This window comes from Lepisosteus oculatus, chromosome 12 (assembly GCF_040954835.1).
Source record: "Lepisosteus oculatus isolate fLepOcu1 chromosome 12, fLepOcu1.hap2, whole genome shotgun sequence".
NCBI classification, from domain to species: Eukaryota; Metazoa; Chordata; class Actinopteri; order Semionotiformes; family Lepisosteidae; genus Lepisosteus; species Lepisosteus oculatus.
The window spans coordinates 12,815,845-12,842,760 of NC_090707.1; the positions used below are offsets into that span (position 1 = coordinate 12,815,845).

General features: G+C 37.4%; 1 protein-coding gene across 6 annotated transcripts in view; it reads left to right on the top strand.

Annotated features, from left to right (window-relative positions):
- tanc1a (tetratricopeptide repeat, ankyrin repeat and coiled-coil containing 1a) overlaps positions 1-26,916 on the top strand; it is a 142,037-nt gene that overhangs the window by 19,496 nt on the left and 95,625 nt on the right. For 5 of the 6 annotated variants that reach the window (XM_015358716.2, XM_069196322.1, XM_069196323.1 and 2 more), the window contains exon 2: positions 10,512-10,602. In XM_015358716.2, the coding sequence (XP_015214202.2) occupies positions 10,512-10,602 (91 nt within the window). Of the gene's footprint in view, positions 1-10,407; positions 10,427-10,511; positions 10,603-26,916 lie in introns of those variants that run through there. The other variant, XM_069196324.1, reaches the window with a different exon arrangement.

Below are 26,916 nucleotides of genomic sequence, written 5' to 3' on the forward strand. Positions count from 1 at the left end.
TCACTATACTGGGGCATTAGGACCCACACAGACTGCAGGGTGAGCTTACCCCTACTAGTCCCACTAACACTTCTTTTAGCAGCAACCTTAGTTTTCCCAGGAGGTTTCCAGGTACTGACCAGGCTCACACCTGCTTAGCTTCAGTAGGCTGGCAGTTGTGAGTTGCAGGGTGATATCCAAGATTTTTCATGACCTGCCTAGACAAACAGTGCAAAAAGTCGTTTTTGAATATAAAGCTGCATAAAATGCTTTTAGCTGTTCAGGCAACTGCCTGCAGGTACAGCAGATGTCAAAACGGCCTGATTCACTCCCAAGCTCTGTAGTATTTCTGTGTGCACCTAGCTGAGTCTTATCTCCTGTGTGAATATGAATACTGTTTTATTACCATTCTGTCAGGATTAGCAGGTTGCTAAACTGTGGTCATGGCAGAGGGTGTTGCTGTATGACTGAAATGGTTTATCTGATGAAGGTTGGAGCTTGAATGCGGTTGCTCCCAGAATCCCACTGCGTCTGTTTTATCTGCGAACATCCTTTGTAACTTATGTTGTGGCGAATTACTGCACAGCATATGGAGCTTTTATATGCATGTCAGCAAAACATCGACTGATGAGAAAATTACAAGACGCAGAGAATATTTCTTAGGTCGGAGTCTTAAAAGTTGAGGATGTGGTCTGTTCAAAGCAGAACTATTTTTTTGGGTCCTTTTTTTTTTTGTCATAGCCACCTGGAACTGAATTGTTTTTGTTAATATTGCGCAGTTATGAGAAGGACGGCTAATTATTACCAGAAAAGTACCGGCAGAGGAATAGAAACGGAAACAATTGAAGAGATGGAATTGAAAGATTAAATGTAGGACTTGAATGAACGGGAAGGACGCGAAACGTATTTGTTCTGTTTGTTGGATGTGCTTGGATTTTATGGCGTGCAGCGCTAGCAATTCAGTGAGCGAGCCTAACTTTTTGGCAGTGTATTTTTGCTTCTTTCCTGGCAGTGATCTGTGTCCCAGGACAGGAAGATAAAATGGATTGGGGGTGTATTTTACTGGTGAATCACTACTGCCATAATGCCCTGGAATCCTGCCAGCATCAGAGAGTCCAGTAAAATGTCTCATTTCCTGAGACTTTGTTTAAGTAACAGATTTAAAAATGCTGTGTTTTAGCGATGATTGAAATGCTTATTGTTTATCCATCTGACCACCAGACAGTGTTTAGATGACTTATTTTTAAGAATGTGTCTGCTGCAGCATTTATACTTTTTGGCTAAAAAGAGTTCTAAGTTCTGTGTTGATTGGGAATACCAAAGTTGGAAATCTAATGCTTTAATGTTTTAATCTTGTGTTCTGTTTGGGATTACAGACCATAGTTATTTCAAGCCTAAATAAATAGATTTCTTTGTAAATGAACTTTTAGTTTGTTGTCTGTGACATCATGTAATTTGTCTGTTTGTTTCAATTCCATGGTTTACCATTGTGAGGAAACTACACATTTGCTCTAGAATAAAGACAGACTCGCTGGAGTCATCATTTTTCAGTCCAGACACAAAGTATATGCTTCTTAGAGGAGCTTTTGGACAATTGTTATTCCTTGTCTGAATGTAAAACTAAATTAGGGAAGAGGATTCTTAAAAATAATGTTTCTGTTTGAAAAGGAACTGTCTTATTTAAGTACCATATAGCAGTGTTATATTTGTTGTTACCGCTTCCTCAATCGGATATTAAAAAGCAAGCCAAAACATTTGACCATCTAGGGAAAATTATGCATCGTTTTGGCTGACCCTTTTACTAAACAGAAGCTTAGTGATACAGCCCCTGATGAACACATTATATGCTTCATGTGGAAAATGGGAGGATTTCTGCATTTAGTCACTTCTTTATGGTAAAACGTCCACTTTGTGTGGCTCTATATTTTAATGGTTTGAAGTTTACTGTATCCGTTTGTAAGTACCTGTTGCTTAGCTCATTACTTTGTGTTCTCTGTAATTAAGTTGTGGTTCAATCTGAATTAATAGCTTGTTCTCCTGGAGCAAGGCAAGTGAAAGTAAAAGCACCACACTGTTATGTGCACTCTACTATTTTTGTTCAGCAGGTGTTGTCCTGGCTATAACTAAAATTAGTGAAATGTACTTAAGCTTTTTTGTTCTGCTAATCCTCTTCCTTTAAATTAAAACTGTCTCTTATTATTATATTGTAACAGTAGATCCTTCTAATTGAACAATTGAATTGAATGTTTTGAAGACATCCAGTGAGGATTTGCCTTTATTGTATTGACTTATTTAAGATGAAAGGCATCCAATGCAAAGTCAGAGTGCTGAGACACTCATTCAGTGCAGTCGGTAAAAATACTCTATAAAGAGTTGGTAGATGATTTGTGATGCTTTTTAAAGGATTCTTTACATGTTTACATTATATTGATGAAGGCAATAGTGTCAGTTGTATTCTAGAATAATTATGCCTACATAGTGATAATATCTGAATTTAAGCTTTAAATATTTTTCGTCTAGGAATATATTTCAAATCTGTGTTTTTTGTGATGATTTGTAAAGTTTTCCTGATGGTGTTCTATTGGATATAGGAACTACAAACCAAAAATAGTATCAAAATAAATGTGTTATGTATAACAGACACATATTTCATTTTGTACAAACCCAGATCTGAGTCCAAGCTTTAGATATATTTAGGCATCGGTACCACTTTTGATAGGGTAGATTCAGGGGTTGGGGTGCCCACAGTCTATTTTCACTAAATTGAAGATTTAGAGAGGCCTCCTCAGCATGTCCGTGGGATGAAACTGGCATACCAGAAAAATTAAAAACATGCGAACACCTGGGAGAACGTGGCAAGTTCCACATTAAAACACGCCGGCATAGAATCGCCTCCTGGACATGAGAGCTTCGAGGCCGCGGCCTTGCTGCTTGTGGGAGAATGAGCTTACATCAGGAATTTAGGCTTGTGGTATCTGTGAGGGGCGAGCCTCTCCTCCAGTCAGCACGGGGCTGTGGTGTGTACGACATGCTGAATGACAAGTGACGAGAAGGTGGGTGGGTCAGAAGAGTTTGTCTAATTTTCCTCTTTCTCCCCTGTGTGTGGCTTTTAGGGTCACAGCTGAACACAAAACCGGCAGTTTCCAATTGAGAAGCTGTTTGTGAGAGTAACTGGAAAACATGTGTAAAGAAATCACTTTTGTCTCTTTAGTATTGAGTCTTTTTCCTGGGGAGGGGAGGTTTGGTAAACAAGGGGTTTATTCAATAAACAAATTAATCGCCTAATGATTCATAACTGCCTGACCTATTAACAACAGTACTGTTCTGCCTCCTATTTTGTTTTAGTTGAGAAACACTTAATGAGTCCGAATCGGTTGCACAGTCATGTATGTGTGCTCTTAAATTTCTCCCTGCTCTAAATCTTCTAAGTAAATATTGCATCATTGCTTAAATAAGTGCTGTTTTCTTCATTAATAAGCTTGTTTTTTCTAACCAAAATTTTTGTTTTTGTGTTTGTAAATGGCTTCCACTGTATAGACTTGAATACTCTTGTCAGATTTAAAGTATTCAGCCCTAAGAACACTATTACATGAGCTAAGCTCTGTGTGGTCCCTTTGTTTTGTTTGGACTTAAGAGGAAACTGGAGGTAGCAGTATGGAAATGGTTTCTTGCTCAAAACAAATTATACGGTTTAAAGTATCGTCAAAGATCTTTCATGTTTTGCTTACAGAGTGATGGGAACATTTTTAAAGAGACTGGGGAGGAGGGATTCTAGTTATTTCTTTTTAATTAAGACAGAATGACCAAATTCTTGTTTACAGTTACTGCAAAATAATTGTAATGCAATGCTTGTTGGTTTATCCAAACATGTTCTTAACCAGATGCAGAGTATGTTTAGAATTCAGCTGCTTTGATTTAACTGAAACAAAAATGCATGAGTTTATTTCACCTGTTTTTGCTTCCTTGCACTCGTTCCCTGTGGATTTCAGAATAAAATGCCGCTCACCTTTAAGGGCTGAATGGTTTGACTCCTGACTACATCAGTGAACTTTTAACTCCATATATGCCTCTCATTTGTCCTCTGCAGACTCTGGCCTTCTTTCAGGTCCTAAAAGGAAACTTCAAACACAGAGACCAGGCTTTCTGTCCTTTTCCTCTAGGGCTGTGGAGTGATCTTCTAACAGATGTCAGATCTTGCATGTCTTTAAACTCATGTTTATACTCCTGCTTTTAATTCTGCATAATTTACTCTTCAAATTGTTATATTCCTGTCGATCTTGTTAGATTTGATTTATTATATAGCATCATGAGATGGTGTTCTATGGAAGTAGCCGTATTAAATAAATGTTAATTTCATTAAAATAAAAGGTCACACCCTCAACTCAAATTGTCATATTAATTTAATAATGTAATAGAAGCAGCAACAAAACCACAATGGTTTTGATGTCTGCTCAGCTTAAAAGATTGCGGGCTAGCTAGAATTTCTTTTGTATTTCTGGACATTCACCTTATGTGAGGTGTTTCAGGGAGGCTTTGAGTTCTACTTTCCTTCATCACTGATCAATATGATTAGTTATTTTACTGTTCTGTGTGAAGGATGGATCAGTTGGGGCTTTGCAGGTGTGCTCTTGATACACTCCTGGACATTGACCAACAGTCTAGTAAGCATGCTCACCTAATAACTGCTAATTACTCAATCTAATGTGGTAGTTAGATTAACATTTATCATCTGGCCGTTCAAACCTAAATGGCTTTTTCCATTTGTATGTACAGTGTAAATACATAATCTCTCTACAAAATGCCTCATGCAAAAAGAAGATGCCACATTAGGGCATAATAATCCGTGCATTTGCAATATTTTTAGTTTTTTGTTATGATTTGTTGCCTTCAGAGCTGGATCTGCAGGACCTATACAGTTCAATGAGGTTTAGAATTTTCTCTATCACATAATTGGGAGATAATTTTTTCACGCTGGCAGGTAGTGCTTTTCTCTAACAAACAGGTGCTTCTTAATTAATGAACTTCAAATAGTTTTAACACTCTTCTACAGATAGGCTCCAGAGCTTTCATTATTCTTGTGCAGGGTGATAAAGTACAGAAAGTCAATAACATTTGCCTAAATACTCTTGAGACATCCAGCTGTAGTAAAAACTGATTTTCACCTTCATGTAGAACTATTATCAAAAGAATGCTCGCTCCCAGCTGTCTGGGTAAGTTAATGGTTTACCCTAATCTTTAGGTGACAGTTTCAGCTCCTCTCCTAGGTGAAACTGTGGCAGTGGGGTCTGGGAGTGAAGTCTGTTTAATCGCTGGTCTGCTGTTAGAGTAAGTGTCTTGCTTTTTTCAATCTTCAAATCAAGGTTAAATTCTTCTTTGTTGTACAAATGTTTAGAAAAGAGTAATTGTATCTTGCTGTATCTGAAAAGCCACTTCTCACAGTTCTGGTCCATTTTAGACATTTTCATTTTTGTTACATGACTGGGGAGCCAATTGGAACTGCTGTTGGAACCCATCAGTACAGTCTAGAAAACTAACAGAATCGGGAAATGTGGAAAGGAGAGCAGACTGGGTTGCAAAATAATTTGTGAATCTGCTGAGTGGATAAGCGCAGCAGAATAGTTGCAGTACACTGCTTCATCTTAATTGTTGGAACAAAACACTGGCATCTCTTTTAATCCTTTCTTTATTACAATGAAGCACAGCCGTCTTCCTGTCTTTTTGAAAGGGGATTCAAATGTGCGCAGGTTGTCAATTGCTGTAATACTGTAATAATGTGGAGTGAACAGCTGTGTGCCAGTTCACCAGGGCCAACAATGCACAGTTGAGCTATTTGTTTCCTCTGTGCAGAGGTTAAAAGGAGTTCTGGAGAGCTGCCTTCTAGCTCAACACCTGAAGTGCTTCCGTCTTAAGTGGCAGCAAAATTGGCAGTAATGCTGGATGGACTATAGTGTATCTTTGATGATATGCAGTCTTGTTTTCTTTTATTAAGATGGCTGCTTGAGAAAATTCATTTAATGTGTAATGTCTGTTTTAGGTAGCACTGTGGCACAGTGGTTAGCATTGCTGTATTGATCCTGGGATCGATTCTGGACCTGGGATGGTGTGTGGAGTTTGTATGTTCTCTCGTACTCATGTGCGTTTTCTCCAGGTGCTGCTCTGGTTTCTTCCCACAGTCCAACAACATACTGGTTGGTTAATTGGCTTCTGGGAAAATTGTCCCTGGTGTGACTGTGTGCGCATGTGTTTGTGTCTGCCTCCCCTGTGGACCGATGTCTTGTCCAAGGTGTGTCTTTTGCCTGTTGCTTGCTGGGATAGGCTCCAGCCCCTCTGTGTCCCTGAATTGGAAGAAGCAGTTAAAAAATGGATGCATGGATGTCTGTTTTATCCCATGTCTAGTTTGGGCACTATTGTTATTCATGCAAGTTAAGTGAACAAAATAATGTGCATTCAAGCCCTTACTGGGAAATCGGGAATTTACATTCCAGTGCTTGTTTTTTTGTATATTATTTGTCCTAAAAGGATTCAGTGTTTTATATTTAATTGCACATCGGTTCATCTACCATTGTAATTTTATTTTAAATAGCTTGAAATACTTGCATTCGATAAATTCACAACATAATGCTCAACACAAAGGGTGTTCATTAGGTTACAAGATTTTTTTGTGAAGTATTTATAATTAAGAGTTCTGAACTGCATTTTTCCATAAAACATTGACAGAGACAATTGGCAGCAAATTATAATAAACTGAACATGTTATGGATGACAAATAGGGTTTATAGTCGGTTGAATACATTCTCTTCCTCTCGTAATTATAACGCATTAATTCATAATTGTTTAGGATATAAGAAGCAGTGTAATTTTTTTTTTCATTTTCTATAAAGAGGAACCCATCAGACCGTGTTTTGTTGTGAATGTTTCTAGGCCTATTTAGGGGGTTTTATGGATCAACAGTCCTATTGGGGTGTAAACATAGTGGTCAAGATCCCTGTTGGATATATTCAAATACAACATGCCGAGTACCGCTATTAGTTTTCCAAAGCGGATGACAAGCTGGGACTGCTTTTACAAACCTAATCGTTACCAGCTGCCACTTTGAGTTTTGTGTTTTGTGGCGTTGTTTCCCAACTGGGGGCCAGCTCTGGGGTAGCCCATTTTTCGGGGGGTTCATTTCATTTTTCCATCACCAGACCTTATCTGGGCCAGTTCTGCAGGTGCATAAGCCTCCTGAAATTCCTTTGCTTCCTTAAGCTGTTTCAATATCCGGCGCAGGTTATTCCTCCAGTTTACAGTGGATTGGTGGCATGGTGCAGAGCCTGCAAGGGAGTTGAATTGAATTGAATAAGCCCTTTTTGGGAGAGTGCTACTTTCCTTTTGGAGCTTCTGTAGCCAAAGGGCTCAAGTTGAACTTTTGCTTTGTTTGTTCTCCAGTGTGCGATTCACAGTGTGAGAGAAGATGTCTTGACATGCCTCTGTGCTAGGCACTGTGAACTGCTTTATTTCTTATTCTTATTCCCTGTGAGTTTGAATTGCCTTTTTTTTTAGAAATCATCCCAAGTATGCTTTCACTTTTTTTTTTGTCAGGCCTCCAAAGATCGTACTGCGGTAGCGTGAATAGATTCTTTAATAAATCTCGCTTTACGCAAGGAGAGTCACTGATCCCTTAATGTGGTCCTTTGTCCTTAGTACAGTGCGTCCTTCAAAAGACAGTTAAATATCCCATTATGTTGCCCTTACAGATGGTTTCTGAGCAGATAGATAGAAATTAAAAAATCCCCACAGTGGATGTACTGTACTGCTGATTCATTCTGAGCACAGTTGGCAAACCTACTGTTTGACTTTAATGTATCATCAAAGGGGCAATTCAATATCAAGGGTACCAATTATTCATCTACTTCTTTCCATCACAGCCCCCTTGGCAGAGGGCATTTCTAGTCTAATGTGCCCGTTCATCTTCACTGCCTTGCTCTGTTTGGACATTGCGTTTGACACATACTAGTTGAGTGCAAAGCCTAGCCAAGCTTGAGAGAAAATTGAATGAAAGGATAATCCCTGTGTCCTGTAAATGCATTCTTTTCTGTAAAGTATCTAAAATCTATATGTTCCAGGTATTTGCACTTCTACTCTCTATTGCAGGCAGTTTTGGGGTCACACACATTTAAATGCAAATGATTTGCTGCTGTTGATACTATGAACTTGAGAAGTGCCAGAGGTTGTAACATGCGCATCTCTGCTACCAATACTAACAGCAGTGAATCGCATTCATGCACTGTACTGTAGAGGAAGCAGGATGACTGCGTCCTAGCCTCATCTCATATCTTGGATGGTAATCAAGGATGAGTCTGGTCAGTACTTGGATAAGAGATCTCCAAAATAAAAATGCAGCAACCTGGTTAAGTGGAGAATCAGTAGGAGGCACTTATCCCTCAGAGCTTGGTCATTTAAGATCCTGTGGCTAAATTCCCCTGTGTGTAGAGAGTCTAACCAACCTGAAGTACCCTCTTAATTCAGTTGCTGAAGCAAAGACTCACAATTCCTCGCCTCATCATCCGATTTACTGTGTAGTGGGACTGTCGGCATATACTGGCTGCCATGTGTTAAACAGGTGACTGAGATCAGTGGTGGATGAAATGGGTCTGTTCCTATATGTGACAAGCTAATAAATAGTTCTTCTAATAACAAGCACCTATTTGCCTAATGATAAATCTTAATTATTCAGAATTAACAAGCAATTATCTGATGCAGTTAAAATACTGCATCAGAGCACTTCATTAGGTGGTCACTTCATTAGCAGGTGTTTTGAGCTCATGACAGTTGGCAGAGGTGTGAGCTCCACATTTTAGCTGTGGGTGCATGAGCCTCACAAGGGAATTAAACAGCAGAACGTGTCTTTGAAATATTGTTTCAGCTACTGTATTTGTTAAGCATATAAGTACAAATGCTTGTTTTTCAGAATCTGAACCCCTAAAGAACAAATACAAATACTTCAGACTTGGTGTGTTGTTGAATTTGAATGCAATTGCATAGACTCCATGTCTGATGATAGGTGTTAACCTCATTATTTGCATATCTGTACAATTCTGTATGTTGGAAAAGACAGATCAATGGTTGCAGCGTTTGCAGACTTCTTCAACGATAATTATAATAATACCACATGACAACATTCTGCATTAGTGGGGGTTCTAAGCTTAACTGAGTGGGGTTCAACGAGCTCAACTTTCACATATTTATGATTTATTGCATAAAACTCAATCATTAATCTCATATACGGCCTAAACCATCCCTTTATCCTAAATTATCTTAAAGCAATGTTACCTTATACCATAATTTCCAAAAGAAGCACAAGATCAATGCACCTTCCACAGCCTTTTGCTACAGATGGAAAAAGTATTGGCTTTTCACATCCAATCACAGAGTGGGACTGTGCGGTCCAGTGCTTCCTGAGGACTCTGAAGTCCTGCCAGGAGCTCCCTTGAATAATTAAAATGCTTGTCTGACCCTACCACTGCTGACACAAACGCAGAAGGACCACTAGTTTAATGAAAGTAGAAACTTGGTGCGCAGTTCAGCCAGTCAGTCGAGCTGTTGGGGAGAGCAGCTGTGTGTTTTGAATTTTGGCCGGATTGTTGGTACTGTACTCTCGTTCTGGTTTCTCCCCTGTTAATCTGCAATACAAATGGTGGACGCAGGAGGTCAACTGTCTCTGGAGTTAAAGCCTGGAGCTTGAATCAGTAAGCGGGTGTCCGTCTTTGTCTGTGGAGCTGAGCTGTATTGTAGAGAAGAACTTGCAGTCCAGTGTCTTCTGAAATCCCTGTCCTTCGCAGGTCAGAGGGCTGTTCTTTATGTGCAGATGGTGTTAGCACCAGGGAACTGTGCTTGCAGAACAGTGGAAGGCAAAGTTACACACTTTGTTACGTTTGTATAGAATTACTATAAAAAAAAGACAGGAATAGATAGGTTGCTAAACCCTGATTGAAACTGTCATGAAAAGGTGAACCTGATTTTTGTGTGAATATTCCTGACAAATCGTAAAATTTATATAATCCGGGTTATTTTGCTACATTGTTTTATTGTGCTTCAAAATTTCTGTTGGCACACTCTAACATCCAAACTATATTCTATATCTGTTCTCACCCTCTCTGTGACAGCCACTTGTGGTCAGTCTTCACACGCAAAATGCAAAAATATTCGCCATCTAAATTTAGTTTTAACTCCGCAGAAAACCCCAAGTTCAGTCACATAGCATCAATTAGATGTGGAATGCAGAGAATCCAACAGATTGTTTTCCCATATAACAAGATAGCAAGACCTTGTTCGTTCAGTTTAAACATTAGAACATTCTTTCCTCACTAAACTTTAGCTGTTGCAAGATGCGAAACACATCCCGTGGCTCAGTTATGGGGAAAAAAAAGGCTTGAGTAATGTTTGGAGAAGTGACATTTAACATAATGTATGAAGTCATGTTTGAAGTTCTTTTCTGGTTATTTATACTGTTTTTAACTTAACTGAGTAGATTTTTGTTTTTTTTTTCACAGGGGGAAACTAAAGCTTTCAACAATTACAAAATGTTCAAGGCAGTTTTGAAGAAGAACAGAGAAAGTGGAAAGGGTACCAAAAAGGAATTAGGTATGTATACCAGTTGAGATTTGCCATCTATACAAAGTGACACATCCACTTTTCACTGAAAATGTGATCACCCTGTGTTGGTCTGTAAACAGAACTCCTGCAAATAACACAGAATAGAACCATTTCTTTACAAATATGTAAGATTTCTACACTTTTGTTGTCATAGAAACTCAACACAGTTACTTATTTTGGAAGCAAGTGGACTAAATGACTATTGTAAACATGAAATTCTCTTTCTCACTGATTTAATACTGTATTAAGTTTGCATTACTGTTTTTGCTTGTGTTTTTTTATGTGGTACCATTTTTAATTGTAATTTTTATTTACATTTTCTCCTGTTTTATCTACAAAAACATGGATTAGGTGTATGTTTTATCTTCTGTTCAGGCAATGAAAGGCTCACTCTGACCTGTGACAGCTGTATTTTTTGTCTCTGTAAAATCATTATAGATTTTCTGATTACTTTTTGTTTTGTATTCCTTTTTCTGTTGTCTTTTATCTTTTGAAGTGTAGTTGAGATCAAATGCATTTTTTGCTACAAAAGACTGCTTAAACACCAGTAAACATTACACCCCTGCTGTCCTTGTGATTAGATATGTATTCTTAGTATCCTTGCACACGTTTTTGCAAGTAAAAGCTAAAATGAGTATATGACAAGAATATGAAGCATTGCTAAGTGCACTTTAGATGTATTCCTGAATGAAATCTACATATTTTTTCTAAATTTTACTTATTTATTTTTTAAACTGTACATTTCCTCCTGTGTATGTGGTCTCAAATGTCTGCAAAAGTCATTTGATTTGGTTCATTTGCTCTTGGCCCAGTCATGCTCTAACTTGCTATTTATTAGCAGTCACTGTACTGTTAATACCCAGTAAAACAGTTGGCTTCTTGACTCCTCAGCTACCTTTTATAATATCAAGTTGCATTCTGCTCCATCCCCTAATGATGTTTTTAATGATGTATTTTATTTTTATGGGTGAAAAATATATGTATAATTGATTTACTTTTTGTACTGTATATGGATGAAGCACTCCTTTTGGAAAGTATTAGAACATTGTCATGGGATATACTAATGCCTACTAGTGTAGATGGTAAATAGCATAATGAGTTTCCCAGCAAATTTAAAGCACTGTTTTCAATTTAAGAGCCAGCAGTTCTCTTTTATTATAGCCTCCCAAAGTGGCATAACCAGCTTTTAGGTAGTATCAGTTTTTGAAAGATACACTTATGTCTGCTCCGCTTACTTACAGCCAAAAAAAACAAGTTATATCTGTTGGATATAAAGTTTCTTTACCTTTTAATCCTGCCTGTCAGTGTACTGTATTACTCCTTAAGGCATGCTCCTGCTTTTGGTCCTCTTTACAGCCATGAGATGTTGCGAAATGACAAAATCTAGCTTACTTGTTTCTCAGAGAGTACAAAGATAACAAAAGTGATCAGCACTAGAGAGTGTTGCTAGTATGGTTAAGGGTCCGTAAAAAAAATTGTAAAACTGAAAAGGTATTGCAAAACATAAAAACGTTAGCATTTTTTTCTGTAAGAAATGGTCCAATTAGCATTTGCTAATCTTAGACAGCTCTATGTAACCTATTGTGAATATACCTATTCAATATTGTGATGTTGAATGTGTATATGGGAAAGTGCTTGCCAGGTTTTGCCGAAATTAAATTTGCTGAAACATTTGGAAAATCTACAACATTTTGATCTGAAACAAGCTTTCTAAATCAAAATCATATCTGTTTACAGTTCACAAAAATGTTCTTTCTCCCCTTACGATGCCTATGGACATGAAATCGATATATCCATGTCAAGGTATAAGGATTTATTTAGATTCTCTATGTCAGATCCATGATTTTCTGTGAAATCTCCTAGACTGATTTTGTTTTTATCCCTGAACTGATGTGAATTTTTGACAGAAGGAAACCTGAAGAAAAAGCGAGTAAATCACACAGCTTGAAATATAACAATCGCAAACTTAAAATTGAATTATATGTTATATGAGTCATTTGTACAAGTATTTTTATATTTTTGTAAGAAGGTGGTTATATAATATTGTGTATATATTTTCAGGAAAGAATACAGGGAGTTTTAATTTTAAGAAAATTTGAACTAGAGAAGTCTCATTGAAATAGCAGGAAATAAAAGGATGAAAATACTGCAGTTAGCAGCTCCGTTCAACACTAAAGGAGACCTTCAGCTTACACTAAGTCACGGAAATCACTCAGAATGAAGTGCTGATCCATATGATTGACTTTAATGGGTACAGGATCATTAAATTGACATGAACAGACTTCTTGAGGTAGTTGCCTTTTTTCTAACACCTGGAAATAATTATTCGCCACCAAACGTTGGTTGACCTCAACTATATGCGCATACAGCTTTTCTCGCTCTTTTCTTAACAGGTCATACCTGGAGAATTCACTCTGTTGAATCTGTAAGATACCTAAAGCAGTCAAGATATAATTTTCCCTGTGCTGCATCACGGTGAATTAAAACCAAGATGCATATAAAAATTACAATGTGATATGTAATGGAAATTGGTTAAGAGAAAAGGCAGCGATCGGTATATAATTACACGATTGCTCAGCATATGTTATTCATAATGTTGTGGCTTGGCCTTGAGGCCTTGAAGTTAAAAGAAATCACGGAAACTTCTTCCCTGCCAGATGCCGCAGTCATTAGCCGTGCTCTGTGCCCAGACTGCTCATGAAGACACCATTTGCTAGTTTAACCTTTTTAGATTTAGAGTATGGAGTTGCTTGTCCAATTTTTTTACGAAACTTTTGTTGCTATTCCTAAAGTCAGACGACAGTTCACGATGACCTTTCACTGCAAAGTGTGCGCTGAGTGTCTGGTGTGACTGATATTCAGGGTTCTGAGTCTAGAACACAAGGTGCCTTGAGGTTAATTGTGCTGAAAATTGACCTGTTGGGCTAATTCCAATATATTGGAAAAAAACAAGGAGGTGAAGTCATTTTATTCCACCTTCTCTCAAGGTGCATCATCTATTTAACTTTTTGTACATGAAGGCATGGGGAGAGAAGGTGCATCTTATCAGTTTTGAGAGGCATTATTCTATAAAGGTGGATCAAATTGAAGGCTTGTTCCTTGTTGGCTCTGGGAATATTTTTTTGATTAATATCTTAAGCCTCTCAGGCTGCAACTTCCAAAATTCTGTTGGGCTGAAGACGTGTCCATCAAGTGTACCTTTGTTCTTTCTTTACATGACTGCAAAATGCTATATGACAGGTTTTGGCTTTTTGTGAGAGAAATGGTTTAGGACCACTGGAAGAGAAACCAGTTTGTTCTCCCAGCTGCTCACATGCATTATAATCATTAAAGCTCATCAATACAGACATCATCTTTATGGCAGATTGTGAGTGCAAGGAGTACGTTTTCATGTTTCTACATGACTTTGTGATTTGCAACTCATCCTCTGGGGAGTGGCTGTTGTCTTCTTTTTTCCCTTCCATCCCTCAGGGCTTTTTTTTTGTTCTTTGTGCAAAGCGGGAGCCTTTCTCAACACAGTTGGGAGTGACGAAGACACTTACTTTCCTGGGGAAAGTTTATATATATATTTTTCTCCTTAGCTCATTATCTCCTTAAGGCAGCAAGTTTGAAGCTAAAGATTCAGACTTGGGTGGTAATTAGAACTACAGAAACCAGCTGTCAGATGACGCAGAGTCCTTTTTATGTGCTGCTAAACAGAGCTGTCTGTGTAGGCAGTTGTTTTTCAGAACTGTCCGTAGTAAGCTGATGTTAATCACACACTCTTGTAAGGCTTTGTAAACCTGGGAATGTAGCGCAAGCTCAGAAGATAAAGCTAGAGCTTTACTAGGCTGGAATTGTATTGGCCCTGAAAAAGGCCTAACAGGCAACCAGCCCAGTTCAGGATACTGTCACCGTTATGTGATTAAACTCATAGTCAATAATAAAATGAGTATGAGTATGCTGTATACATAAATATGCCCATATGATGAAGGCCTAAGAAAACGATAAATATAAGGAATTTGGACATTTACTAGGTATTTGATTGAATTGTGTTAATAGACTTGTCTAAACACTTAAAAAGTGTATGATGTGGCTTATTAAAACATTATTTCACATGCAGTACATGCAGTGTGCTTTGTCTAAGCTGAGAATGTTAGTGTGAGTATTCACTCCTTTGCTGATGCATCATAGTGATAAAATTACTGTTTTATGAACTGTTGGCTGTATCAATTAGGAAAGGATTAATCAAGGAATTGTTTTTTGTAAACATTTTGCACAGTGTGCTTTTTAAGATTTGAGTGGAATTATCATAATTAACGATAGGTTTATGATCTGCTGGCTTTATCAAACCAGAAATGAAGGCACCTTTACTTTTGGCTTAAGAAACAGTGGAGGGCAAAATGGAAAAGACATCCTCCTGCTGTTATTCAAATTGCATTGACTGCTAAAGTGTAGTCAATAAACTACTGTACATCAAACCACTGAGTAATTGGAATGCACACCATTTGAAGTTCTGTGATTTAATTAAATTCAGCAGTGGCATCCAGACGAAGGAAGAATACATAGCAAATGCCCTTTCCTTCAAAGTGTCCGAACAGTAGGGGGTGGTTATCTGTTTAAACTAGATCCAAATTAGTGTAAATGATTGAATTTCTTTAACGATACAGGCGGAAACGAAAGAGAATTAGAAATATAATGCCGGAATGCTTTTCTATAAAGACCTCTTGTGAGACGTAATTTTATTATTGCGATCATTGTATGGAGTCCAGTTTAAAGCATCTCGGAAAAATGAAATACTTTAAAGATAAAAAAATGCTTTTAAATAAGATTTTGAAAAATGATCAAATGCAGTCATTAAAATCTGTCTTTTTTTGAACTGGTAAGCTCTTCATGCTCTGTTGTTACCGAGTCTTGATTGATGGTATGGTAATTGAAGTTTGCAAAATGATTTAATGCATATTGTTATTTCAGCTGTGGGGTAGCTGGTACAGGCTGCCTCTCTGGGATTTCTTTATGTCAGCGGACAGACTAGTTGATTTGTTGGCAGATGACCAGAATGCAAAGGAAATGGACGTTTTGGGGGGTGATCTGAGAGGCACTGGTTTGCATTTCACGATACACAATGTTCTTGAGGCCTGGCTGGTATTCAGGTCCCAGAGATTCTTTACAAATGACCTGACGGAGCATACGATGCCATTACAAAATGAAAGGAAATTTAATTTGCTTTGCACTCTTATTAAAACAAACTGTGTGTTGTTTCCTGCTGTTTTTCGTATTTCTTTTCTCCCTTTGGGAAGGTACAGTGAGAAGGAGATTTGTTCCAAGTCTACTTACATGTGAAATTATTGGAGCATTTAAAAATTTCCCCTGAAAAGACTTTTTTGGGGGGTTTTCACTGGGAATTTGTTAAGCTTTAAATAACAATTTCAGGTTTCCACAGTGTTAAAATTGTACACAACAGCAAAGCAATGTAATAAAAATGACACTCTTCTGTAATGTTTCCTCAGTAGCATCTCAGACAGTTATTTTTTGCTCTTTTTCTGAGAGCATATATAAAGGATTGGTCCACCAGTCATGGGAATCTTTTAGTCAAAGACAGCAGTGAAGTTTATTTGAGCCAAATCATTTGCCATTAAAAATCACATGCCATGACCAGTGTATAAAACTAAAGCCAACTGATGTTATATGCGGTAATAGCTTGCAGATTTTATACAGTTTCTTTATGGTATGTTTCATCTCAAAATCTTTTCACATGCTGCACGGTAAATCTGGGGGCCTACTAGTATGAGGGTAGAGTTATTGAAGAATGAAAAGTGGGAATTGGGTATTTCATGTGTTTTTTTTAGTTGTTGAAAGCTCCCAGTAGGCTTTGTCTCTCTGTGTTGTTCACCATTTGACTCCTTCATTCTCACTGCCCGTCACCTCTCTGACCTTTATAGGTCAGCAGGATGTTATCTGTAAAATTGGTTGATCTGTATCGGATAATGACGTAACTAAAAGCCACCAGGCCAGCACAAGCTTCAGCTTTTAGTGTTTTTTTTTTGCATATTGGTGTACACTTGTCTCATAGAAAACAATATTGATTTGATTGAATGAAATTCCCGTAAAGTGGAAGAGTCTTCTGTTGGCAGATAGTTTGGGTGTGGTGATTGCAGAGAGCCTAGATGTTTGAAACCTGCAGAGACCTGACACCTGACATCCAACTGCTGTCCATAGAGATCCTTTTAATTCCACGGCAACTGGTGCTTTCCAAAGAGTGTGGGTCCTGCAACTTCTATGAAGAACAGCAGCCCTGGCAGGGTGTTACTAACGGGCTGTATAGATTCTTCCTTAGCATGGGTTGTTTTTGAGCAAGTAAAGCACAGGGAAAGGCAAAGGCAGACTTGTACTGCAGTACACACGCAGCAAAACATTTTTCTTTATCAAGTTTTTTAGTATCTGCGTAATGTCAAAGACCTGTAAAATGGAACTGGTAATATGACGATAAGAAGACTATTTCACCATATAAAAACAGACATAACCATAACAAATGAATTTAGCTTTTCCCTGGTTGGGATTCAAGCGCCTCACATTTCAGGTTAATTAAGGAACTTTGGGGGCCGATTGCAATTTTTTTGCCTTCTGGGTACTTTGTGCAAAAGAAATTTAAACTGCTAACTACCATGCTTGTAGAGGAAGGGCCCCATCCTATGTCGCTGTGAGAGCTCTGGGAAAATTATTTCATCATCATTAGAATAAAATAAATTATTACCTTCAAAGATCTACCTTGTGCAAACTTTTATCCATCCGTTTCTAACTGCTTTGCTTTATCCAATAGAGGATCATGGGGGAACCTATTCCAGCAAGTTACTGGAACAATACACCCAGGACGGGGTGCCAGTCCATGCAGGGCACACACAGACAACACTCACATCAGAGCCAGGTTCCCCAGAAGCCTTACCAGCATGTCTTTTGACTATGGGAGAAGACTGGAGCAGGATGATATGGCTGCTGGCTTCTGCAAGGGTGCAAAAAGATGAAAAAAAAATCACTCCTCTCCTGTTCCAGTTATATCTGTCTAGGGTCTGCTTAAACTCTAGGATGTTTCTTTTCAGGCCGGCTTTTGTTGCACATTTACACTTTAATTCATGACAATGCCTGGTGTTTTGTGGAATGCAAAGAAAGTTGTCATGGTGGCACAGCTTATGATTAGATCTGGAGATCTAGTATTATTGCATTGATACTGGACAAGGGGAATCGTCACTTGTCTAGTTTGAGAAAATCCTTGCATTCACTTTGTTTATTAGAAAAAAAAACCTTTCAGTTACTCAAGTCATGCTTCTTCAGGTATAATTGTGGAGAATTATTATAGGCTTCTAATAATGAATTATTAGACCCAAGCTTATGCTAATGGTTGTTTAATTTACTTAACCAGATTCTTTGATTAGAGTTGTGAATTGCAACATTCACATGTTTATGAAGTAGGCCTATCATCTTCATCATCTTCATCGTGGGTGCCAGTGGGCCCGCTGTAAAGCCAAGATAACCCACGCACCTTAAGTAGATAGTGAAGCAACCAAGTAAAACAAAGTGTTTTTGGTTTTCTGTTGTCTAGTGTTTTACACCAGTGTTGATGACCTCAGATGACTCTGTATGATGACTATGGAAAATATCCCCCCCCCATCACATTTTATTGTGTTACAACATGAAATCATAATGTATTTTTTAAATCAACTTTTTTCTGTTTTACATTTAGAATTAATTCAGGAGGATCAGTAGAATTTTTGAGTTTTGTTTTCACTTTGACATAATAGAATGTTTCAACCAGTGGTAATAAATCCCAGTTAAATGAATTATGATTCAGTATTGTAGCACAATAAAATGTGAAAAAGTTCAAGGGAGGTGAATACTTTTATAGCCATGCTATAGAGAAGAGGCGAATCCCACAGAATTAGCATGGGAAGAGGAGTGATGTCATTAGAAACCTAATAATGCAGAGGAACTGCTATCTTGGCACTAACCTCTTATGTGTCGTTGAAATTGCTCTTGAGAGGAAGAAAGGACACAATTTGTCAGTCAGGAAACAGCTACATTTTGAGAGGCAATTACTGATGTTGTTAAACTCTTAAACTGAAGAGGTCAGTGGGAGCTTCTTATTTTCTCTGGGTTGTAGCTGTATGTGTATATTTAAACCTCCTACTTCCATTTGTTTTCAGTAACACTGTCTCTTGAAGCTGTTTGTATATCTAATTAAATATTGTACATTTATTGTAGATAAATAGTATTTTGTTTATATATAAATATATAAAGTATGCTTTCCTCTTTGTATTAACATTTTACTTTCTCTCGCTCTTCTTTTAACTATAAAATATGATACATAAAATAACTACATTAAAAAAATCTGATAGTGAATAGTGATGTTTTCATTAATCTTGTGTATCATTATATCAGGACCTATTGAAGCGTGTGGAGAAGCCTTAGCCATTATTCTATTAATTATTTATGATTTTTAATCTTCTTTAAAAGAAAAAAATCTGCATCATTCTCATTTTGGGGAGAAAATAGTTTTGGCTGCAAGTTGAAATGAAACATGCAAGCAAGCGCTGAAATTGTTTTATTAAGCTGTGGTGCACAATATGTGTAGATATGAGAGGAAATGTGGCATGCCATCAGCAGTGAATGAATTTAAAAATATACCGCTGAGTATACCATCTACGATAAAGAGTGATTTGTGCTTTAACAGTTATCAGTATGTTCTTCTTTGACAAGGTAGACAATGGGGAACCTGACAAATGATGGCAGTTTGTTGGGCTTTAGAGATTGTCTGGTATGACGAATTTCTGGTGGTCAATGCAAATTTCTTTTATGGTTGGCACCATGGCAACTGTACAGTGGGTAAAAATGTGAAAAAAGTCAATATTGAACTGTTGCATTCTACACGAAACAGGCACTGCTTAGTCTGTCTCACCAGACATCCTTAATAGAGGATAGCTTAGTTCTGCTTGAGTAGATGTGATTTTTTTGGTGCTTTAAGAAAAGCAGAAAAAAATAACAGCAGCTACAGTTCTGTAAAATGCTTCTTTATAGTAGTTAAAGAGGTTGATTTATTGCTGTACTACCACGGGGCAATATTACTGCAGAAATGGACTCTGCTACTGTTTTAGAAGTTGAACCGTTAAAGCCTTGCTAGCTGCCTCTTGTCTTCACTGCTGCTCCAGTGCTGGCTGTACTCAAACAGTAAACGGTAATGAAAGTTGGCCTTTGTAAATGTGTCTGTAGATGAATACGATGTCTAAAGCATTTAAAGGCTGAATGAACTAATGACCCATGCCTTTGTGCTGGAAAGGAAAGAGGATAATGCTGTCCACAAGTCATATTGGACCATGTCCAGATCCACCCTTTTCTTCTCAATAAAAGACCTTTAATTTATTTATTTATTGCACTTCTGCGGAAGTACGGAGACACATTGCAGTACACAGAGCATTTAGTACCAGATCTGGAGAAAAGTAAACAGATGCCTACAAGGCGTAGTGCATGGATTTCAGCTTTTATGAGTATGTTTAATGACTAGCTGTGCAGCAATATTGCAGGTATGTGTGAAAGGCAACGTTAATCACTCATTATTGATGCATGGATAGATATAGTCAGCATGATAACATTGATCCACAAATGAGATTTTTCTTTTAGTTTTTTAGAACATGAAATAGAACATGGCATCTCTTTTCAAGTCTCAAGCTGTAAGGGATGGTCTTCAAGTAAAACATGTTCATTTTCTCATCATTTTGGTTTTCTACCTACTGTAACATTTGATTATATTTATGCTAGTCTCTTAGAAATTCAAAAGCCAGACGAGTTTCTGCTGAGCTCAACTGTGTCACAGGACAGTTGTATGTGTCTTTTTAATTAAGGTTTGGTATGCATGCAAAACTTAAAAATATTATTTTTGCATTTAAAACTGGTTTAATACTAATGGTCAGTAGTTTATATATCAATTGTGAAAGTAACTTAATCTAAGCCACTCAGTGTTGTTCAGGTAAATGCTGCTTTTGTCGACTTATTAACATCACTAATGTGTAGTTTAGACACTGAACCTGAGACTGTTAAATTGAATGTCTAGGAAATACTCCTATTTGTATGCTCTTTGGCTTATGTTCTGTGAACAAGAACAGGATGTCATGCTCTGTATTTTGGTCACATCCATTTGTCCCTTTATGAACCTGGTGAGCTCTGCTTCCTTTGTCCAGCAGATACTGTTGTTCTCATGACCTTTCTTCGCTGGAAAAGTCGGACTGCCTAATGATCTGTGCAAATTGCAATCAAAATTTGTTGTTAACCTTTGATCATGGTTCTCGCACAACTGGGTCTTTTAAAGCTAAACAAATTGATCCAGGCAGTAGTGCTTGTTCCAAATATGACAGACACATTTCCAGATGAAAATCCCACTATCTGAGGAAGTCAAACATCCGCCGAATGAAGAAACATTTTTAACAGGGCATATGTCTGTAGATGGAATCATTTTAAAGTTTCAGTTTTTTTAATGTCTGCTGCTCTCTTTGAAATTGTTGTTTCTTATCTTATCAAGGCTGCCGTCGCGTCTTACATGGAGAGCTTTGTTAAGATTTACCCCAGGCTGTGTCCCAGTGATGGATGGCTTGAATGCTTGTCCTTTTAGTTCATCGACATGATTGTGCTTCAGATCCTCTGCACCAGAAGGTACAGGAGGCATTTTAGGGCTCAAAGGAATGACTATCACTCCACAAACATTACAAGAAGGAGATGCAACAAAAATGTCCTTCACAACACACAATGTGGACATAACATACAAGTCAAAAGTAGCTAAATCAAAGCACAAAGACTTATTTCTAAGACTGGTTGTGCATGCTAGCAGACTCAACTTTCACCTTGTTGCCAGGGGAGAGCAGCAGAGTCCACAATGCACCTTTGTCGATATGCTGGAGTTCCATTCATTTATTCTTGTGAGATATAAAATGTCGGGAGTCCTGTGGAGTGTGGAATTGATACGGGTAATAAAACACAAAGCCCATATATAAATATTAATAAGTCTTTTTCAGGGTACTTTCATCCTTAACCTTTTAGAAATATATATGTATTGCTTATTAAAATGCATTGTGGTATGAATTCCAAAACAGTAGTTGAATACATTGTTAACCACAGTTCATCTTTGTATTGCCTTGAGAGTGGAAGCTAATATATTTCCTAGACTGACTGAGCCCTCGCTGGGTTTTCATGTCAATTTGCATCACCTTCTCTGTGAGCGATTGATTGATGTACTCAAGTCACATAGGCTGTTGCTTTAATTTGTTGAGCAACTGGTTGCAATGAACCAGTTGTTTAGTGAAAACCGCTTTTTAAAAAAGACAATAATTATGCAGTAACATCAAGAATGTAACTGTGCAGCCAGCAAATGTAGTCTTATACCGGAAACACTCTGAGAACTGCTTTTCTGAAAGACTTTAGCAGAGGAATTTCGATATTAGCTTAATATATGGAGAGGCTTTAAAAAAATGCATCAAATGCTCTAGTTTCCAGTGCTCATCATATTTTTAATACATCTTAGTACAAAACTGGTTGATGGTGGTCTTAAAAAATCAGAAATTGCTTTGTCCTTGAGAATCTAGCTGTCTCCTGGCTTGGTTTTGTCTTCTTTAACATCAGTGTGTACATGATGTAAGAATCGTGACAGTAATGTTGAACTTTTAATACAGGTGCACAATCTCAATATCACACCATATTACACTGAGATAGAATTTAATTAATATTCCTACCATGTCTGCTTCACTTCACAGCGATTTCATTTTCCCTTTTTCTTTATTAATCAGAGTCTTATGTGCTTCTTAGAGATGCCATTTTGAGACCTAAACATTCATCCTGAGATATTCAAGATGCCACTTTTTCTAATGACAAAACAAAGTGTGGAGGAGGCATTGTCTAATCCATTTTTTTCCTTTCCTTAATTTTTTCTGCTTCAATTTGTTCTGCTTGAAACAGAACAGATCTGTCTCCCCCAAAAAAGGAAATTGAATGCTAAAAAGCCATGGCCCGAGTCAACCTAATAAGAAAAATGAAAGGAGAAATAAAGCGCTTTCTAAAATGATTAAAAAAGATCAAGATACAGTTAAAGAAAAGGAGTACATTGATGTGCAAAAATATTAGGCTGAGAGAGGTATAAATATTGCGATCTTGGTTAAAATAATTATTTTCTGGTTTTACAACAGCAGCTGCCAGAACATCAGCTAAAGATAGTATCTTCACATCTTTTTGGCTATATGAGATCTGCAACTCTATTAGCTATTAGCAACCACACATGCTAGATGGGACAAATGGCTATATTTCTTTGTAACCTGAATTTTCGGTGTCTTTAAGCAAAGAAAAAAACTTGTATTAGTTTGTGATGCCACCCTCCAACACCTCTGGCCTGCATAATACACTCAGGTGAGAAATACATTTGAAGTACACAGGTTTGCTCTTTTACTCCAGTGTACTTCTTATTTAACCGGCATTTTAGCAGGTGATGTGTACAGTTGCAGTTTTTCAAAAGGCAAATTGCTGTGTGGCTTAAAAATGTTTTGTTTTTTTTACTGCATCTGCTTTAACCATTTTTAATTTCTTAATTTACCGTCTTTTACTTTTAAAACGCAAAAACGTGCATACTAGTACTGTTCTACCCTTCTTGTTTGGTGTGTATTACCTTTTATCATCGTATTGACTACTGTTATCAGTTGGGAATTTCTGACATGATGCATAAGCCTTTATAGATCTTTTAAAGAACAGTAACTGACACTTTGAGTGTAAGGGTCAGTATGAAATTTTCTTTTGCACAAAAATAGACTACAGCCCTCGCTGGCATTTCTATGTACATTCACATCAGTTCTGTATCAGTGGGTGCTATTTAAACCATCATTTTAATCAGGCATTGTTCTCTATTGGTTTATGTGGTTAAGTAAACCAAACACAAATAAATGCTTCTTTATTATATATAATGTGTAACCCTGCTAATTATATCTTAACCTAAAATATGGTTCACAAAATGTTTTTGAAGTTTGCCATAATTCTTTGTGAAGAATGTTGCCAATGTTGTTGGTAGTTATCTCATGTTACAGTTAATTTCAAAATTATAAAAGGGATGTGTATATAAGGGGTTTCATATAAGAGTTATTGTCCTTTGAGATTAACCTGTGTTTGCAAACTACATTCTGTTCTTGAAAATATGCAATTTAGGTCAGTTCCTTTGTGTTTCTTTGGATATCAATACTGTCTAAAATGAAGACCAACTGAAAAGAAATAAATAATTACATGCGTTTTTCTTATATTATATTTTTACTTGTATAGTATTTTTCGTTTTATTGTTCTGCTTTTTATGACTGCTTGTAATTGCAACCTGTTTTGGTTGAAATGGGCGAGTTTGATTTGGGGATGGTGTGTGGTGATGGTAACATTTGTCATGACAACAGGTGGCAGATTGAACTGGAAAGGAGGACTTGAAAAACTTCCCTCTAGGAACAGATGATTGCTTATTATGGTTTAATTAGTTTTTCCATCAAAAAAGGAGAAAGGGGTGTTGGCAATGCTGTGCAGATAGTCTGTAATGCTTCATTGTCTTTTGTACAGTCAGGTTCACTGGGGGTAAGACAGATCTGTTGTTAATCTCTTCAACTTGCTGCTAAAGACTGGTTCCAGATTCTTGCTGTGGGACTTTTCCCTTGCTGTCTTGTGAATTAATCTTGTGCCCATTGTGAGGGTGTCATACCGCTCTCGGAAGTACACAGGAAAACTTTATTGGCAGTTTTTCTAGCGAGAGAATTTCCCACTAGAGGAATGTCCAAGGGTCTGAAGTCTTTGTATATTGACAAAAAGCTTTTGCATTAATTACAACTGCCAAAGTGTTTCATCACAAAAACCTGAGCTTGTTAATATTTACTGGCAAGACGCTAGCGCTCGTGGAGATCTGACATACACACAGAAGTGTATACACTCACTCACCCTCATACTAGGTTAGTTTTTTTTTTAGTTTTTTTGCTTTCATTAGTTATATTTGGATATACTGGATATTTTAGTAGATCTTCCAGTATGTGCAAACACCTTTCTTCTTGTTCTTCAAAACTTACCTCAGACCCGATTCTGTTTGAGGTGGATACTTGGTTGCAGGATGGTAATGGACCTGGTGTTTTTGACAGATTTAGGCTTAAGCTAGGCTTAAGTGATTTTAGAAGGGGTAACATTGACCAGTGAGAGTCTACAAAAAATGTTTTTTTTGGAATTTCATGAATGTTTTTGCCCCAGGAGTTCATTACTGTGAGCTCTTGCTTCTGTAGCAGGTTTGTGAATTTGTGTTTTGGAATTTTAAGCATCTGTTTGTCACACAAGCTGGTCTTCAAGCAACGTTATTATCCTTTTTGCTTGAAAGTGAACGGTGACCAGGAAACTGCAAAGTATATGAAAGGTTTTTCTTTTCTTTTGAGCAATACACACTCAAGTGCTCAAAGTGCTTAAGAAACGGTATGAATTCTGTTGTCAGAATCCAAAATTCATATGATCTGTAATTGAGAAAGAAATGCCAGTTTGACTCAATATCAGATCTCATGCCATTAGAACGGATCGTTTGCAACCAAAACTGTACATTGTGTTGTTCATATTTTTCAAATGTAAAAATGCCAAAACATCAGCGCTGTCATTTCAGTTTCTTTGAGGAATAAGGGTGGTCTGTTCTGTTTTCCAAGAAAGATTTTTTTTTTTGTGAAGCAAAAGGTTAGAAATAATTGTATCATCTTATTTAGGCAAAAGGAAGATTGGGAATAACAGCCAACAGTCAAATGCAAAATTAATCTAAGGACACAAGGGAAACCCAAAGTGTTTTTGGGGTTGAGAACAATCTATCCAGTTGTTCTTGAAGCCGATATCTTGTCTTCTTTAAAAAAAACAGTTGGATAGATCCTCGGATCGATTAAATACTAGCCACCAAACAGACTAGATCTCCTCATTAGTAACCTTTCTTATGTTCTTGCAAAGGCGGCTGATATACAGATTACCTTCTGGTTGGAAATGCAGTATTGTGTATGCGTGTTAAACAAATACAGTACAGGTAAATTATTGTTAGAAGTTCCTCAGATGCTGTTTTATAAAGCTTTAAAATAGTGGTGTATGTATTATAGTCCTATACGTTGCCTATATTTGATAAATATTTAATCAATGATGAATAATCTCTCTGTATGCGGTCTTCTCTTCAGCCAAGTATCTACCTTTTGAAGTATCATAAAATAATGTAACACTTTGTAATTTTCTGTTTTTATGTGATAAAATTAGAAAGTGTATTGTGCTCAGTGCACCACAGACATTTCAGCTAAGGTTTGAAGTAGGTGACCAAAAGCAACAGTAAGCTTATAATTTGTCTGTACTTCTCCCTTACGTCACAGGTTTTTCCAATGCCTTTCACTGGCTGTTACTGTAACCTGTAGTAAAACACTGAAAAGGGTGAAACAGCTGTACAATTCTTGTTCCCTCATTGTTTTACTTGTATTTAATGTTCTTGTGACTCCTTTGTGGCTGTATAAGCACCCCTTCTGTTCAGGTTTTTCATACAGTAGGATAAGATAGGGCAAATTCTGAGGCTGCATGTTCCCATGGTTACTGCAGTCGGGCTTTGGTGCTGACCTTCTCTGTTGTCATGGTCAAATCTTTTGACCTTTTTGGGTCAGCCTTTGCTCTTGATGTATTAAACCTTGTCCTGGTTTCAACCTGTCGTATATTCGTGCTTTTACAGTATGGGTCCCTTGTTTTCAACCAAACAATGCAGATAATGTAGAATTGTCTTTTTAATTTAAAAGCTTTTGAAAATCTCACAAAATGTCTTTCTTGTAGACACCTGGCTGTTTAAAAGTATTATTACAAAATACAAGGAATTTCCAGAGAGAAGATGGGCTTCTGAGTCCTCTTGGGTTGTCAATACCCTCTTTGGGTGTTGAGCCCTGAGTAAACACTTGGATTTCAATATCTTGTTTACGAAAGCACGGCAAGCACTGGAATTCACAGGAAACCTTCATGGCATGTGGCACAGTGTACCCTTAACAGAAAGACAAATATTGTCTGTGAGTGGGCAGGACAGACGCAGTTCATCCTACTGTATCTAGTCCCCGATCTGAAGAAAGAAGTGCTTTAATGATGTGTAGCAAGCCATGATTTCTGCCAGTGTAAATATGTACAATTTGCAGTCTGTGTACTGTTTTTTAGCTGTGGATAAATATTTGTAATGTGCATAAATGCAGCCAAAATGTTTAAAGGAGTTTTTCTAGAGAACCCTAGAAGAAACAGTGTTCCTGTTTTGGA